Source organism: Carassius gibelio, chromosome B9, assembly GCF_023724105.1.
Source record: "Carassius gibelio isolate Cgi1373 ecotype wild population from Czech Republic chromosome B9, carGib1.2-hapl.c, whole genome shotgun sequence".
Classification (NCBI taxonomy): domain Eukaryota; kingdom Metazoa; phylum Chordata; class Actinopteri; order Cypriniformes; family Cyprinidae; genus Carassius; species Carassius gibelio.
The window spans coordinates 6,008,754-6,028,131 of record NC_068404.1 but is presented as its reverse complement, the minus strand read 5'-3'; the positions used below and the strand labels follow the sequence as shown (position 1 = coordinate 6,028,131).

At 40.3% G+C, this 19,378-nt stretch overlaps 1 protein-coding gene across 1 annotated transcript; it reads right to left on the bottom strand.

Moving 5' to 3' along the window:
• Positions 1–15,931: 15,931 nt before the first annotated feature.
• Positions 15,932–18,295, bottom strand: LOC127964308 (serine/arginine repetitive matrix protein 5-like). Its single transcript, XM_052564440.1, has 4 exons — positions 17,928–18,295; positions 17,716–17,832; positions 17,570–17,605; positions 15,932–16,590 (listed from the first exon to the last, which is right to left on the bottom strand). Exons 1-4 carry the CDS (start codon positions 18,115–18,117, stop codon positions 15,932–15,934), a joined length of 1,002 nt encoding a protein of 333 aa, XP_052420400.1. The 5' UTR covers positions 18,118–18,295.
• Between the last annotated feature and the right edge of the window lie 1,083 nt (positions 18,296–19,378).

The following is a 19,378-nucleotide window of genomic DNA, read 5'->3' as shown; positions in this document are numbered from 1 at the left end:
ACAACACTGCCCTGAAAGACAGGCTGCAAAAGTCTGGTCTAGGAAATGTCGATATTGACCATTGTGAAGTGAGCCCCTCCACCAAGCTCCAACTTGTGACATTGCTTGAGAAATATCAGGATGTATTTTCAAAGCATCATCTTGATTGTGGAGAAGCCAAGGGCTTTGCGCATAGAATCCGCCTCACTGATGACCGTCCCTTCCGTCTTCCGTATCGCAGAGTGCCGCCAGCCCACTATCAAAAGCTGCGTCAAGTTCTCACCGAGATGGAAGAGCAGGGAATCATACGGAAATCAATGAGTGAATATGCTTCCCCACTTGTGATGGTCTGGAAGAAAAATGGCGATCTCCGTATATGCACAGACTTTCGATGGCTGAATGCGAGAACCATCAAGGATGCTCATCCTTTGCCCCATCAATCGGACTGCTTGGCTGCCCTTGGCGGTAATGCTGTCTTCAGCACCATGGACCTTACGTCTGGTTTTTATAACCTTCCCATGCATGAGGAGGACAAAAAGTATACCGCCTTCACAACACCACTAGGCCTGCACGAGTATAACAGAATGCCGCAGGGGCTTTGCAACAGTCCCGCGTCGTTCATGAGGATGATGCTGAGTATCTTTGGTGATCTTAACTTCAGCAGTCTCTTGTGCTATCTAGATGACCTCTTGATCTTTGCCCCCAATGAACAGCAGGCTCTCAGTAGATTGGAGGTTGTTTTTCAGAGGCTGCGGGAGCATAACCTGAAGTTGAGTCCAAAAAAGTGCCATCTGTTACGGAGGTCTGTGAAGTTCCTCGGACACATCGTTGACGGTGACGGTGTTGCTGTTGACCCGGAGAAGGTCGAGGTCATTGCCAAAATGTCAAAGAGGGACTTGATGGAAGACGATGGCTGCACTCCTTCAGTCCACAGGGTGAAGTCGTTCCTGGGGATGGTATTTTACTACCAACACTTCATCCTAAATTGCTCCTCCATCGCAAAGCCCCTGTTTGCCCTCACAGCTGGCCAGAAACGGAGAGGGAAGGCCGGGAAGTACAGTCAGAATCCAGGAGTGTACAGAAAGCTCAAACCTGCGGATTGGACCCTTGACTGTGACTCCGCTTTCACCAGTCTTAAAGAGAAGCTCCTGAATTGTGTGGTCCTTACCCATCCAGACTTCTCCAAACCCTTGGTTTTGTCCATTGATGCATCTCTTGACGGCCTTGGGGCAGTTCTGTCCCAGATACCAGAAGGGGAAATGGAGGCACGCCCAATCGCCTTTGCCAGCAAGACCCTCACTGGCTCACAAAAGAGGTATCCTGCCCACCGCCTGGAGTTCTTGGCGCTCAAATGGAGTGTTTGTGAAAAATTTAGCCACTGGTTGAAGGGCCACACTTTTACAGTGTGGACCGACAATAATCCTTTGACCTATATAATGACCAAACCAAAACTTGACGCTTGCGAACAGAGGTGGGTGGCAAAGCTTTCCCCATACACCTTCAGCATCAAACACATCCCTGGGGTAAAGAATGTTGTGGCGGATGCCCTAAGTAGAGATCATTTTGCTAAATCAGTGAGTCAAAGGTTGATCAGTGAGCCATATGAAAGTCTTTTGGCTGAAGCGGAGGGAACCAAGGAGGAGAAAGTCCAGGATCTTTTCCGGTGTAAGACCCAGTGTCTCCAGGCACACGATGCAAGCTGCTGCGTAACCATGGGCACCACTCGAGATAGGTTGGCCTGCAGTCAAGAACCCTTGCATGTAAGATCTGCTTGTGAAGCTCACGTAGAGTGGGAAAGGGGAGCAGAGATAAGAGCAACACAGTTTCTCAGTGCTCTACCCCAGGCGGTGCTTTCAGGACAAGACACACTTCCAGCCCTCTCCATCGGAGAACTAAGGCACAGCCAGGAGACGGATCCTGTTATCAGGGAGGTCCTGCCACTCGTTCAGAGGGGTGAGCCACCACCTAGGCGAAAGAGACGTGGGTTGGCTCTTACGGCCCAGACTCTGTGCAAGCAGTGGCATCATCTAAAAGTTCAGGATGGAGTCCTATATAGGGTAACCAAAGAGCCATTAAGTAGAGAGAAGAGGTATCAGTTTGTGCTGCCTGTTAGCTTGAAGGCCAAGGCTCTCGCTGGTGTGCATGACCTCGCTGGACATCAAGGGCAGGCTAGAACAGCACATCTTGCCCGACAGCGTTTCTTTTGGCCACAAATGGGAAGAGACATCAAGGAATATGTGAAATGCTGCCGACGCTGTATCCTTGCAAAGACCCCTGAACCGGCTGCCCGTGCTCCCTTGGAGAGCATTCATACATCGGCACCCATGGAACTAGTGTGCATTGATTTTTGGAGTGCTGAGGACTGTAAGCAAAGATCTGTGGATGTGTTAGTCATAACAGACCACTTCACAAAATTGGCCCATGCATTCCCCTGCGTCAACCAAACTGCAAAGCAAATAGCAAAGAAGTTATGGGATAATGTATTCTGCATCTACGGTTTTCCAGAGCGGATACATTCTGATCAGGGAGCCAATTTTGAAAGCAAACTCATCGCCGAACTCCTCAGCCTCACAGGGATCGTGAAAACACACACAACAGCATACCATCCCATGGGAAATGGGCAAACTGAAAGGTTCAATAGGACGCTTGGCAGTATGTTGCGTTCCCTACCCCTGTCAGCTAAACAACACTGGGTCCAACAAATACAGACTTTGACTTTTGCGTATAATGCCACCACTCATGAAACAACTGGATATCCTCCATTCTATTTGATGTATGGTCGAGTCCCCAGACTCCCGGTAGATATGGTCTTCAAACAAGTTTTGAAGGATCCAGTCGTGGTGAATTATAAGACCTATGCAGAGAAGCTGATGGCGGACCTCCATGTGGCTTCCAGCATAGCTCAACAGCATGCGAGGAAAGGACAGCAACATCAAGCTGATGGCTACAACAAGAGAGTGCGTGGAACCCACTTGAACATTGGCGACCGAGTTTTGCTTGCTAATAAAGCGGAGAGAGGGAAGAGGAAGTTAATGGACAAGTGGGAGCCCACTATGTATACCATCATAGACCGGAACCCTCAGACACACGTTTACAAAGTCAGGGATGAGAGTGGGAAAACCAAGGTCGTCCATCGGAATCTGATGTTGGATGTGAGCTTCTTACCTGTGCCCGAACAAAGCGGGGAGGAGATGGATGAAGCTGCCTCAGATGTGGCCAGTGAGTTCCAGCCTCCTTCTGTTGATGCCTTGAGTGGCCTGGCAGTAGACGCTTCCGAGGACCGTACCTGCTCCTGGTTAAATGCGTCATCTGATGCTGAGTCTGAGTCTATGAGAGAAGCTGTTGAGTCTGAGATGGAGAATGAGATACCCCACTCTCTGTCCAGAGAGTCTGTTCAACTGCCACCCACAAGAGCCCAGTTTAGTGAGGTCAGAAGCCAAGGAGGAAACGAATACTCACCTGTGAGAGACTTGTTGGGTTCCAGTGTGTCCCCTGATTTGCACATAACTGACATTGACTCTGCCGCCCCAATTAATGTCCCTGACTTAGATGAGACCGAGTCCCATGACGGCACCTCACCTGTTACAATGACTGATAGTCACACACCCACCCAGGCACAAGGGCCCGAGAGACCGGTTGTCAGGACACATACTGGCAGGGTTGTTAAGGCAGTCAATCGCTTGATAGAGAACATGGTGCAAAAACCACTCACCAAGAATTTTGTAAAAGGGGTCAATAGGAGGTCACTGTCTTTACTTTCTTTATTTTAGACAAAAAATAGAGATTCAGATATTTTTCTTTGTCACCTTTAGTATGACTTGAGTCATGAGATGTTCATATTGGAGGGAAAGTGTTCCGAGATCTAATATGGTGTAAAAGGCATCATATTCACTAGAAGGGGCAGTAGCCTGATCAACTGCTGTTTTCTTTCAACTTACTTTGTAAGTAGCTTTATATGCTGTGGATGGGGAATGGAGTCCCAGTGTTATCTTGGACCAAGTGAACAAGCGTTTTGTTTTGTATGTTTTGTTTTGTATGTTTTGTTTCTTTTCTACCCTCTACGTGCTCAGGATTTTGGTGAAATTAAAGAGGGGTGAATGTAACAGGTCAAAGAATGACATATATTTTTGTAACCTTTTATCTTTTATTTTCTATTGTTTGTGAGTTTATTTCACCAAAATACTATATTGTTCAGTTATGTCATTGTAGCTTTATAGGTATTGGGAGAGTTATTTTTTTTTGTGTATGTGCGCCCTCTATTGGATGTGAGGTCATATACCGGATTTTAGCGTTCTTTTCTCAGTCTGCATTCTACGTGATTGAGAGAGGTATGTGTTCACATTAGTGCAATGTAAAGATTGAGATATACCTGTTAAAACTTTAGTTTCAGAGCATATGGTAACTTGTATGTGTAATTTATGATGAGTGCACTTACATTTAATTGAGATGTGTCGAGAATTTTGCTGTTTTGAGAGTTTGAGAAACTGCTAACATAGCTAACCTCGTGTTTTGTTTAGCTGTATGTTAGCGATCGTCATTCTATCCTCTTGTGTCACAGCCCACGTTTCAGTTGTCCTTTTTCTTATGTTAGGCTGATTCTACTTCAAGGATTGAATCCTGAATTATTGCTCTCTTTGAAATTTAACAGGTATGTACTCCCAATACCAGGTGATGAATATAATGTGTTCATTTAAAACGTTTTCTTGTATTGATTAATGTTCAATGGCACTACAAAGCCCAGATGTAAAGCATGGACGTGTTGCTTTGTGCATATTACTGTATATGTATTAATTATTGAAAAGATAGTTTATTTCATGTTGCATAATGTTAATGTAAGAGCTAAAAGCCCAGAGTGGTGAACAGAGATAACATGCAATATGACACATACACATTATATATATCTATGCCTAATGTGATATGTTTAATTATTCTTTTGTATTTTATTTTCTGATTTTTGTATGTGATTAAATGTTGAGTCTGCATTCTACGTGATTGAGAGAGGCTGATTCTAATTCGAGGATTGAATCCTGAATTATTGCTCTCTTTGAAATTTAACAGTGAGCTGAATAAAGTGCCTTGAGGAAAGTCAGTGTTCTGTCATCAGTGCACCAGAACACAACGCAGTAGTCGGCGAAGTGCAGACCACGCCGGCTACACTAGCACATATTAATATAAACAGTCTCAGGAATAAAATCAATGAAGTTGCTGAACTGTTAAATGAGTATAAAATACACATTCTTTGCTATCTCAGAGACTCACTTGGACTCTTCCTTTGATGACACAGAACTGTTTATTGAAGGTTACAACATATACAGAAATGACAGAAATGGTTTTGGTGGTGGAGTAGCTTTTTATATTCAGAATCATTTGGCAGTAAAAATAAGAACTGATTTAATGAGTTTTAACATCGAAATATTATAGTTGCAAATGCATCTACCTCACCAAAAGTCGATACTTCTGTGTTGCTGTTACCGGTCACCAAGTGCCAATTGTGAATATCTTGATACTATCTGTAAAGGGTTGGATATAAATACTAATGTAAGTCAGGACATATATTTCATGGGTGACTTAAACATTGACTGGTTTTCTAAAGATTGCTACTTGAAAGGAAAAAAAAACTGTTAACTACTGCAAATGCTTGTGGACTTACTCAACTTATAAATAAGCCTACAAGAACATGTTTTAGGAGTGACAGCTCCAGAACTTCTACCTGTATAGATCATATTTTCACAAACCGACCTGAACTGTGTAAAAAGGTATTGTCTATTCCCATTGGTAGCAGTGATCATAATCTGATCATTTCTGTGTTAACATCTAAGCTGAGTGGATCTGGAACTGCAGTCTTATTTAAAAGATCTTATAAATTGTTTAAAAATGACAAGTTTATTGAAGATGTTCAAGCTATATGCTGGTCTGATGTGTTGGCAGCTAGTAATCCAGAAATTGCTCTCTTTAAATTTAACAATCTATTCTTGTCATTGATTGAGAAACATGTGCCTTTAAAGAAGTTTACTGTCAGGAATAATGTCACACCTTGGTTGGATGATGAACTGAAAAATTATATGAAAATAAGAGGCCAAATGAAAAGAACAGTTACTACAGGAAATAAATGTGATTGGGACCTATATCGTAAAATGAGAAATTCTGTTACTAAACCTAATAAAAAGAAGAAGAAAATCTATTTTGATAATCAGGTTAATGATAGTAGGAAGTTATGGAATGTTTTAAATCAATTGACTGGAAAGAAAAATAAAATAATTCCATCTTTTTTGGAAACAGGTGATAAATTTATAACTAAGCCAATAGATATTGCAAATTATCTTAATGATTATTTTATAAGAAAATTAGATAAACTAAGAGAAAATATGCCTAATCTAAGTAATGATATATCTCATCTATTAATAAGAAATAAACTGATGAAAACTTAAGGTTTAAATTAAATTAAAACTTAAGGTTTAAATTAGAAAGTGTAAATATAGATCAAGTAAAGAATCTTTTAAAAGCCTGTAAAAACAAACCACCAGGTGTCGACAGTCTTGACAGCAGGCTTCTTAAACTAGCTGCTGACTTTATTGCCCTTGTTCTAACCCACATCATTAACCACAGTTTTATCTGCTGTACTTGCCCACATGCATGGGAGCAGGCTAAAATAGTTCCTCTGCCCAAAGATAAGAAATTGCCTTTCTCTTGTCCCAACAGTCGCCCGATAAGTATATTACATGTATTATCTAAAATAATGGAATCTATAGTATATGATCAAATTAACAACAATTTTTATACAAATGATTTATTAACAGATTTTCAGCATGCATACAGAAAAAGTCACTCCACTGCCACTGCACTGACTCACATGTCTGATGATTGGCTTAGAGAGACTGAAAAGAGAAATATTATTGGTGCTGTATTTTTAGATTTTTCTGCTGCCTTTGACATCAAAGATCACGAGCTGTTATTAACAAAATTATCTTGTTATGGTTTTGAGCAGTCACGTGGATGTACAGTTATTTGTCAAACAGAACACAGACAGTGTTTTTTAATGGCAGTCTCTCAGGTATCAGAAATATCACATGTGGTGTACCCCAAGGCAGTTGTCTGGGTCCATTATTATTTAATATTTTTACTAATGATTTACCGTACACTTTACATAAGGCTAACATTGTCATTTACATTGATGATTCAATTATATATTCATCAGCAAGTACACAAATGGAACTAGAAACTGTTTTAAATATAGAATTACAATATGTAGTAGATTGGATCAAATTAAATAAACTTGCATTAAACACAGTAAAAACTAACTGCATGATTTTAGGTTCAAATTATAACATTAATCAAAATCCTGTAATTAATATTAAAATGAATAACGCAATTATTAAACAGGTGCATGAGACCAAACTGCTGAGTGTAAAGGTCATGGTGTTACGTCCTCTATTATCAGGACGGGCTTGGCAAGCGTTTTATTAATACTAACAGGAAACCAACCCCAGCCGACAGATCACCAACAACACATAACTAAGTTCCACAAAAGTATTTATTTAAAGTGGAAAGAATAATTAAATTAAGGAGCAACGACTTCAGGGTGCCCCATGGCCAAAAGAATAAACAAAATAAACTTATAACCAAACATATATAAATTACCTAATCAGAGAATAAACAAAATTACAAAGTAACTTCCCTAACTCCCTATAAATAAACAAATCCCAAACCAGACCAAAGTAAATGGCAGGACACCCCTACGCTCCTAAAACAGAACCAAATTAAATCATCATAAACAAACAAACACTATAAACAGAAGATTATGGGATCTGCCGACGGGAGGAGGAATCCGGAGCTCTTCACGCCAACAAGCCAACGCCAGAATGAGCTTCATCTCTTCGGCAGGTGCCACGTTTTAAAATTGTTTTTTTTTTCTTTTTTTTTTTTTAAACAAAACTAAAAGAACGGGACAAGGCATCGGCTAGTACATTGTCCTTGCCCTTTTTATAATGAATCTCAAGATTAAAATCTTGAATAATCAAGGACCAGCGCATAATTCGTTGGTTTGCATTGCACAGTCGAGACAAAAATACGAGAGGATTGTGATCCGTAAAAACAAGCACAGGAATAGAACTTGATCCCACATACACTTCGAAATGTTGTAATGCCAGTAATAAAGCAAGTGCTTCTTTTTTGATAGTGCTATAATGTAACTGATATGGCAAAAACTTCTTCGAAAAATAGGCTACAGGATGCTCAACGCCATGAACATCATCCTGCAAGAGGACTGCTCTGGCTCCGGCAGCACTAGCATCAACATCAAGTTTAAAAGAACGTGAATAATCCGGCGCTGATAACACAGGATCACTACACAACAGACACTTTACAGCTTCAAAAGCATGTTGACATTCATTAGACCACAGGAATTTATGCAAGGCCCGGAGCAGATTAGTTAATGGTAAAGCCACATCTGAGAAATTTCGGCAAAATGCTCTATAATAACCTGCCATTCCTAAAAAAACGGCGAAGATCACGCTTGGTTTGAGGCACAGGAAAACCCACAATTGCCTGCACTTTCTGAACTGCAGGACGCACTTGTCCTTGTCCAACCCGCTTACCCAGATACAAGACAGTTGTCTTGGCAAATTCACACTTCGCCAGATTCAGCGTGAGGGAAGCTTTAAGCAAGCGTGTGAAAACAACAAAAAGGGTGTCCATATGTTCTTTCCAGTTAGACGAATACACGACAATGTCATCCAAATAGGCTTTACAGTTCTTAACATCAGCCAAAATGGTTTTCATTAAACGCTGGAAAGTTGCCGGTGCGTTCCGGAGCCCGAAAGCCATCACAGTATAATTCAGGAAATTGTCTGGAGTAACAAAAGCAGAAATTTCGGCTGCACGTTCAGTTAAGGGGACCTGCCAGTACCCCTTCAAAAGATCGAGCTTTGTCACAAACTGAGCAGATCCAACATTATACACACAATCTTCCATTAATGGTAGTGGAAATGAATCAGGTTTTGTGATCGCATTTACCTTACGGTAATCCGTGCAAAACCGATGAGTACCATCAGGTTTCGGAACAAGTAGACAGGGCGAACTCCAAGCACTTCGACTCGGAACTGCAGAACCATTGTCTAATAGATATTTCACTTCAGACTTAGTGATTTTTCGTTTCCCTGGATTGACTCAATAGGCATGTTGCTTAATGGGTGGATGTTCGTTTACATCAATATCATGCTGAATGGCATTTGTCTGAGTGGGCACATCCGAAAACAGTCCTAAAAAAGACTGGATCAAACTCACAATGTCATCTCGTTGAGTCGCTGATAAATGACATAAGTGAGAATTAAGATCTGACAAAGTTTCAGAGTTATTCAATCTGACATCAGACACTGGCATGCTGCGTAAATTTAACCCATCTTCATCCCCACAAGATACCACAGAAAGAGAAGCAACCGGAGCAATAGAGCTAGTCAACTCCATTTTTTCATCACGAACAACATAACGCTTCAACATATTAATGTGGCACACGCGGGTTTTCCTCTGTCGATCGTGGGTACAGATAATATAGTCAGTATCACTGAGCTTTCGCTCCACAACATAAGGTCCAGAAAACTTTGCTTGCAATGAAGAGCCAGACAGGGGTAACAAAACAAGAACTTTGTCTCCATTCACAAAAGAACGGCTGACTGCTTTTTTATCAAAACACTATTTCATCTTTATTTGAGCATTTGATAAAGCTGACCTAGCCAGATCTCGAGATTTATGCAGACGTTCTCGAAACAAGCTAACATAATCTAACAGATTACACGATAGCTTTGTTTCAGACAACCAATTCTCTTTAAGCAGCTTAAGTGGCCCCTGAACCGTATGACCAAAAACTAACTCTGCGGGACTAAACCCCAGAGACTCCTGTACAGTCTCACGTACAGAAAACAACAACAGCGGTAATCCTTCATCCCATTCCTTTTCTGAATCAACACAATAGGTGCGTAACATGGTTTTCAAGGTTTGATTGAATCGTTCCAATGCCCCTTGAGACTCAGGGTGATAGGCACTGGAAACTATATGTTTAATGTGCAGCTGAGACAAAATTTGGTTAAACAAACGGGACATGAAATTTGTTCCCTGGTCAGTCTGAACAATTCTCGGAAGCCAAAAAGTAGAAAAGAACACCGTTAGAGCTTTCACAATGGCTTTAGCTCTCAAAGAACGAAGTGGTATCGCTTCAGGATAACAAGTTGCTGTACACATGAGTGAAAGCAAGTACGTATGACCTGCTTTGGTTTTCGGTAAAGGCCCGACACAATCTAATATTATACGCTCAAATGGTTCTCCGATAGCAGGAATTGGCTTTAGATGTGCTGGGGGAATAACCTGGTTAGGCTTTCCAACCGTTTGACAAACATGACATGACCTGCAATATTTTATGACATCGGACTTAATTTTAGGCCAAAACAAATGACGCAAAACTCGATAACATGTTTTAGCCACACCTAAATGGCCAGCTACATTATCATGCGCCACGCTTAACACCTGTTCTCGAAAACATTTGGGACAGACGATCTGGTACAATGAGTCCCAACCTGAATTATCCGACACTGAAGGTGTCCATTTCCGCATTAATACTTCATCCTTAAAGTAATAACCAGTTGACTTATTCACAATTTCATTTGCATTTACAGCAGAATCTCTGCAAAACTCGAGTGACTGATCTTGTTTTTGCTCGGCAGCCAACTGCCTCCGATCTACAGAAAGTAACAAATTAGCGGAACCAAATTCAGCACCACTGCTAGCGGACAGCGGCTTAGACGCGGACATCTCAGACAGTTACATACCAGAATCGGTCACGTTTTCATCAACAAGAAAAGTGTCAGATAGGTCAATTACGGTGGGAAATTTTTGTTTCTTGTTTATGAAAACGGAGGGTGAGGAGATGTGTGGGTGTTTTTGTAATTGAGCTCTAGTAATCACACAGGTATGGAGCTTTTATTATGACAAAATGATTTGAATTTGAATTGTGTAAATTTGAAGTGTAATCTAATAAAATTGAATTTTAGGTGGTAGTATAAATAGTTCTGAATTTGATTTTTTTAAACGAATATTGAACATTTGAAATTTAACAAACTGAAATGTTTTTATGGCTGAATTTTATAGACATGTATTTTCAAACAGTTAGTTTTTTTGTTCTGAATTCTTATACTGCAAATATTCAGTTTAAAAAAAATTCAGATTCAAGTTTTCAAGATGAAGAAATTCGGAACTTCAAATTCAGTTTTCTAAAATTCAGTGTCAAAAATTCAAACTCAAAAATTCAGATCTTACAGAAAGTAGGTCACAGGTCATCCACAGGGAAGAGTAGATGATCTCAGAAAAGTTTTCCAGCGCGAACGTGGTGGTGGTTCAAGAGGTTGCCACTCTCTGACTCTGATCATGAATCGCCCGGGGGTAAGTGTTAGATTAGCTTTCTCAGCACGAGAAACATTTTGTCTAAGCGATCTCTGGTGTTTGTTAGTAATATTTTGTATAAAATTGATTAGAACGCGACCGTGTCTACTAGGCCTAAGTTACACAGACAGGACGCAAGCGGCGCGACGCAACTATGTGCTTGAAGCGACTGTTGCAAAGAGCTGGGACTAGGTCAGAAATAGGAGGGGAATCCGTGTGCAGTTGGGGATTTCACGGGTCGCGTCGCACCGTTCGCGTCCGGTGTTGTGTAATATTCGGTTCCCGTGAAAAACTGTTCCCGTGGGTGGAGTTTACATGAACATACATTAGTTCCCTGATTAGTGCACGCTTCTCAAAACGCTACTTGGATTATTTTGAAAAGGTAACGAAGTGTCTATCTTAAGCACTGAAGCATTGTAACAGTGTCAAAACAATGCAGTTTGTGTAATATTAATCGTCTGTAAGCTGATTTGCTTGCTTGATTGAAGGCACACAGAAAAACAATAAGCGAATAACCTATGCTAACCTTGGGATATGTAGTTTCTTAATCATTTTTTTATTTTTTATTTTTTTAGCTTTTTATACATTTCATTTGTGGGGCATTAATTGCTGTTGGAATAGTATGATTAGCTACCCAGCGGGCAATTGATGTCAAATAGACATCAAATTGACGTCAAACATAGTCATCAAAGAATTGGTCAAAAATGCAAATCAAATTGATGTCAAAACTTGACATTAAATTGACGTCAAGTTTTGACATTCTTTTGATTTGCTTATTTTTTTAACATTTTTTTAACACAATGATGTCCTATTCTAGACCACAAGAATAATGACAAAACAGTATTAAATGCAAGACGTGTTTTATTAAATCCACTGGTTTATATCAGAATTTTATATATAAATTTTAATCTGATATAAATCTTAATTGATGAACAATTGCATTTTGTGTCATCACGACAGACATATTACAGGTTTTTACATCAAAGCTCTCAAGACCTTCTCTCAAAAACAAAGAGCAAGTTAAATTAAAATAAAACCAATTTTGTAATTTGTTTCGTAGATAAACAATTTAATGAACAGAAACATTGTAGATAAACAATTGGTGCATTCTACTTATTCAGAGTCTGAACAGACCTCAATGGCCGATTTCCCCTTTTGCCGTCCCATACCCCCATATCTATCAGGAGCAGACCGGAGATAGCTGCCCATGTATTTCTTTATTTCGGCCTCTGACGCAGAAGGTTTCGACTGCTGTACAGCACCTTAATGAATATAAAGCCACAATTAGCACTCATTTTAAAACATTAAAATACAGCATACATTTTTCAGCAAGCATCACTTGTACATGTACTGTAAATCCACAAAGTAATTAACTTTTTGAATAAGCATGGATAACCATCTAGTGGCTCAGTGATCCTCCTCACTATTCTTTTCAAGTGAGCTGCAACAGCAGGAAAACAGAAAAACTGAATCCAATTTTTCAAGTGTCCAACTTTTCGTTTTTCGGATGAAAAATTAAACTGATGATAAGTGCTACCCATCTTAACTAAAGGTGGCATAGGTATAACATAATTCACACATTTAAAACCTGTGCTTTTAATATTTTCTGAAAATTTGTAGATAAAAAACTGAGAGCGCCCTCTGGCTTTTGGATGTGGCAGCATTTGACCATAATTTACTGAGAAACTGAGCATAATAATTGCACAATTAATTGTTACACCCCTACAGTATTGCCACTGTGCATCTGTGATGGCTAAAAGTTTGCCGCACAATGGGTAACACTGGATAGATACAACAGTACATCATCTAATCATAAAAAAAAGTAATGTATTACCTATCATAACACGGCATAGCCGTGTTTTTCCAAAGGCCTTCTTCACCCCTGAGCCATCCATGTTCATTGTTGCCATCAATCTGTTGGTAAGAACTCTAACAAAAGAAAAAAGACAACAAGTTATATCAGTAATCATTAATTGTTAAGATTATTGAACAATACAACTAAATGACCAGAACAGCTGAGCCTTCAAGCAGAAAAGGAATGTCTTACAGTTTTTCACCATCACTTGGTGCATTTCCTGAATCATCATCATCAACATTTCTACAACAATATTGCACTGTTCAGATTAGTATTATCTATGGATTTCGTCTGATTTACAAATTATACCCCCACATCTGATTTTCTTTGTGTGGTGCATTCGCACAAAATTTAGAATTATAATGGGTTCTAATGAGTTTACATTTATATTTACATTTAGTCATTTAGCAAATGCTTTTATCCAAAACACAGAGTTCAGGAAGCAATAAGCGATATGTCATACAGGAGAAATAATACAGTAGGTGCTAATACAAAGTTACTGGTTTTAACAAAAGCTAGACCACTACATGTTGAGAGAAAGAGAAAGGGTTAGTGTGTTTTGCTGTCAAGTATTCATTTGGAATGTTGTGAGAGATGTGGTTGACCGGACAGAAGAATGTTCCACCATGGAAGGAGTTATCGCTTTGTATTTTATTGCAATAGATTTGTGAACTATCAATATGTATCTTGCATTAAACACTTCGATGGAATATAATTGTAAATAGTTTGCAGAAAATAACTGGTGTTACGCCGCCTTCACACTGGCAGTTGAAATCAGCTCCATAAAACGCAATACACCCCCGGCGGATGTCGTACTACACCACTGAAAAGCGTCGGAAGCGAGTAGAACAAAAATGGCGGAGAGATTAGAACAATTTCAACTGCCAGTGTGAAGGCGGCGTTAGGGATTTAAATACATTTGTTAAGAATGCTTACATAATTATAAATAAATGTTGATAATCCCATGTCTAAAGACGTTTCCATTTTAAATGCCAAATATAGGCAAATCCACGGACAACTAACAGGCATTAGGACGAACGTAAAGAGGGCGCTTGAAGACGTGCACAAGTCAGCAAAATTTCTGATGATTTATTGGCATGAAGTTTCATGCACAATGACAAACAGGAGTGCAACATTCTCCAAATGGCAATGTTCACTGCATATTCCACAAATGAACATAATGGACATGCAATACTTACATTACATTATCACACCAAGTACTCTGTCACTAATGGCCCTTTCAGATAGGACGCGGACCGCGCTGCGCTATGAAATGAAACCGATATATTTCAATGGCTTGCGCCGCGCGACTCAAACCAAAGCGGAGCTAAGCAATCAAAGTTTAAAATGGTTCAACTATTGCCACTGTGTGGCAAATAAAACGGTGCATCCAAACAACCACGGAAATGAAAATGAAAACTCCGCCTACTTTTGCTCTGGGCTACATGTTTTTTCTCCATTTAATAAAGAACTATTTCGTCAGAAAGATATTTCTTGTGAAATTCAAGCATTTTATCCAAAATTCAAGCACTTTTCAAACCTTGAAAACACAACATCAAAATTCAAGCACTTTCAAGGATTTCAAGCACCCGTACGAACCCTGTGGTATGAGCCACCACAGGCATTTAACAATATAAAAACACAAAATGAAAATAAAGTATCATTTTGGGGTTAATATGGAAACGACAGTTACCATGGTGAATACACCAAGAACTGTTAATGAAACATGGAAAATGCCACTGGTGAATAGAACAAAAATCTGACTGTGAATGAAACACTCTCACAATTAAATAAATAATATTCAGCATTAATCAGCAAACCTTCTAGTAGCCTACTTTCTTCAATCGGTCTCTCTTCTCCAGTGGGTTGGGCTAATCCAAAACGAACGTGGCAAAACTGATAAAACGAATGCGGAACTTTTGAAATGAACAAGACAAAACTGATGAAATGAATGCAGCAAAAAATTGACCAATCAGAATTTTGGTCGAGCCTGAACGTATCGACCAAATAATCGACTAATCGACTGGGAGATTACAGGCCTAATTTAAAGCGAGCCAAAGCAAGCCGTACCGTACCGTGCAACGCTTTGGCACACTGCTATTTTACTTAGTTTTAGTCTATTTTGCGATTGAAACTTGTTGTCCGGCTGCATTGAGTCCATATAAGCAGATCCGGGCTTGTGGACACCGAATCCTGTTATTTAAACATGCCATCTGGCTCTTCTGCGTGTCTGAGTGAATGAACTCATGAGTCATCTGAGAAATGCACCAAAGCATGGTATAATTTACCTTTTCATCATATTTTTTACACAGTCCTCAAGGTCTGCACCCCCAATCCTGACTAACCGAGACACCTGAAAAGATTTAGAAATTTTTATTTTTTTCACCATCAGAAACACAGAAAAAAACAGTATTAGTATTGGCCTGGCATAGTTATACTCACCATCACATTCCTCTTTTCTTCAACGGCCAGTTGCCCTTCCAGATTTTTTAGCTCACGCCTGCTGTTCATTTTCTCAAGGTGGAACTGAGACTCTGGGGGCTCACGGTTTTGGCCCACCTCTGACAGCTTTGCTCGAATATCAGAAAGAAGATAAAGGACCCGCCTTTGGAATTCTGAAAGTCAAATTGGAATTAAAAATATTTGTCCCATTTGCAAAAAATACCACTTTCAGTAAGAATATGAGGTGGTATACTTACTTCCATTATCTAATGGGAATAGCTCTCCACCCTCTCTGTGCTGGTTTTCCCTAGCTGGTCTTTGGGAGCACTCATAAGAAGAGCTGGAGCGCTGGTGTGGAGAGCTGTCCCGTGGGCGTGAATAGCTGTGGCGTGGAGTGCGGGACCACTGGCGTGGGGTGCTGCGAGTCGGAGATTTGGACCGGTGGCGTGGAGTGCGGGACCGCTGGCGTGGGGTGCTGTGGGTTGGAGACTGGTACTGGTGGCATGAAGTGGTGTGGTGTGGCGTGCGGGACCGCTGGCGTGGGGTGCTGTGGGTTGGAGACTGGTACTGGTGGCATGAAGTGGTGTGGTGTGGCGTGCGGGACCGCTGGCGTGGGGTGCTGTGGGTTGGAGATTGGGACCGGTGGCGTGAAGTGGTGTGGCGCAGAGTGTGGGACCTCTCGTGTGAAGTGCTGTGGTGCGGAGTGTGGGACTGTTGGCGTACAGTGCTGTGGCTGGGAGTGTGGGACCACTGGGTTAGAGAGCGAGAACTTTGGAGCAGAGAGTCATGGAATGGACTCCTGGACCTGGATTTATAATCATTTTCTTCTGATCCTAATGCCTGGCTAGACATTTCTTGAATCCTTGGTGGTTTTGGAAAGGACAGACCTGAGGGATGAAAGACAACCAAAATGTAACAATAAGATGAAGGATTGGCAGCAAATATGTACACTGTTTTGTATATATATATATATATATATATATATATATATATATATATACACACATACATACATACATGTATGTATGTATGTATTTATGTATGTGTATATATATATATATATATATATATATATATATATATATAAATATATATATATACAGTATAGGTATTAGGGCTGGGCGATGTGACAATGTTATCGTATATCACAGATGTCTTGCAAATATACCGATGCTGATTAAAACAAACAGATACCAGACAATAATTAATAATAATGGAAAATATGCCTTATTAATGTTTATCATGTGATGTAGGCTTTAGTGTGAACGTTATGTTGTTCATATGCCCAGGCAGTCAGTAACAGTGGCAGAATTCAGGAAACGCTGTTTTGTTGAATATGTGCTGCTGTTTTCTGCCGGTTGCCACAGAGATAGACCAAGAGAAAGACGAGCTGAATCGGCAAAGCAAAATCTTACGCTCGCGGAGGCTGTACCGGTGTTCAAATTGTCCTACCCTGTCAGATTTTCCTACCGCAGGGCAACATTTATTATAATCTGAAATTAAACACTTGAACAATGTTTTGTGGTGTGGCAACCATGGTATAAGAGGAATAATTGACTCCTGTCCATTCAATTATACTTAAAATGCACACTCGATGTGCGTCGTGGCAGCATTACCTCGAGTGTGCATTATATAAGTATAATTGAACGGCTCATCATCAATTATTCCTCACTTATACCATGGTCTCTCTGAATACTCTATTCTAATTGGCTGGAAGAAGTGCACCAGCTTCCAGTGAGTCTACATTGAGTTGCATTGTAGTTTCCTTTTCTACAATGGAGGTCAATGTAGACTCGCTGTCACCGGAAGCTGCTGATTTGTGTTTGTAACTTTTGAAATATGAATATTTTTGTTCCAAAAACCCACCGATCCGCTTCGTCCTGCTTTCATGCTCATCCTCATCTGTGTAAGAGGAGAAACAACAGTATTATTACCATACATAGTATCACAACATATATTATGCTCCAGCACCAGAAACTAGGGCCCTGTCAAAATGAGCAAGTATTCTGTACCTAAAATAAACCCTGGGTATATTTTTTTCTTTGATACCCTCTTGACAGGACCACATTCTTCCTCACTGATCTCTGCAGTACTTGTTTGGTCGAAGGCTTCACACTCTTCCTGATTATCTGAAGTAAATAGAAAACAAACAAGCTTTTAATACCTTAATTGATTTGATTAGTAGAAAAAACAATTTCGCTTTTAAAAATGGATGTTAACTCACTTGACTTGAATTTGATTTTCAGCAGTGGAAACATTTTCCAGCTACTTGTTGGCGTTCGCATCTCTTTAGCTGCTTTAGTTACATTAGCCCCTGGTGGCCAGTGTACCATGTTGTCCTTCACCCAAACCTCGGGGATGACTCCCTCCTCCTCTCCATTTGGCTCTTTCCAAACCGCCCTGACCCACATCATGTACCTATACAAAAATCAAAACAAATCAGTAGTAAACAGTAGTATATTACATTGCATTATCCTATACATTTATACATAAGTATGTGCAATCACCTGAGATCGAACCCACAACCTTTCGTTGTTAATGCAATGCTCTTACCACTAAGCTTAACCATTCTCTGAAGATGCTGCATGCAATCTATATAAGGGCAGCATTTTCCCCTCCACTCTCAGAACAAGCATCATATACAACCTCCACAACCTCACAAAGATAATGGAAGAGCAGTTAAAAACATTAGTTGATACCAGTGATATACTTACAATTCAGTTACGTTCTATTTCATGCAACATGGGGAACAAAATGAATCCTGTGTCAGCTTCACCAGGGTTGGCTGGCAGACAGACAACTTTACGAATCAACTGCTGTTTGCTGATCAGTCGACGTCTAGTTCTGCTGATATCTCTAACACGGACGATGTGGAGCAGTTTAGAATCACAAGGATCAGTGAAGAAACTCTCTGTGTTGCATTGGTGTAGCACATCGCAAACCAAGGAGCCATCTTCATGCATTTCCTTCACAAAGACATAGTCCTTGTTCTGAAGGATGAAACAACAATCTCTTGGCCTTGTGGATATGCGAGTAAAGCTCTCTTTGGTAAAAGGCCTAGATTTTGTAGAATTTTCAATTTCTGCTAGACGCTTGGCAACTTGGGCTATAGGATTGCGAGATTGTCTGACCATTTTCTTTAGAGTCTGCAGGTAGTTCTCAAATGGAAAGCATGAAATCCCATTCAGTGAACAGTTGAAGTGTTCCACATCATCTGGTAAGTGAATTAGTGAATGAACATTGTATACAGCGAAGGTGTTTCCATATATAGCCTCACACTTCTTCACATAGTACATGAGTAGCTCTCGAGCATAGTCTAAGTGTTCCTTACGGTCTGCATCATCCGAATTCAAAAGGACGGACACCGCAACCATCAAGGAAAGAAAGTGTTTGTATACAGCATGTGAAACCACTTTTCTTAGAACCACTGGTCCAGTATAAAGGAGAAACTGTCTAAGTTCTGTAGCCTTCCATCTGTCCAATTCCAGTAAAGTCCTAGGTTGCCGTGCAAACTCACTAGGTAGTTCTCCATTCAATGCCTTTAGTTTATCTGAAATGTCACTCCTTTGCTGAAATGACAGTCTGCATGTGTGGGGTCCTCTCTGCATGTAGTGAAGCATTCTCCTAACTACACCCAAACACACCAAGTGCATGTAGTCCAATGCAAATGGCCGA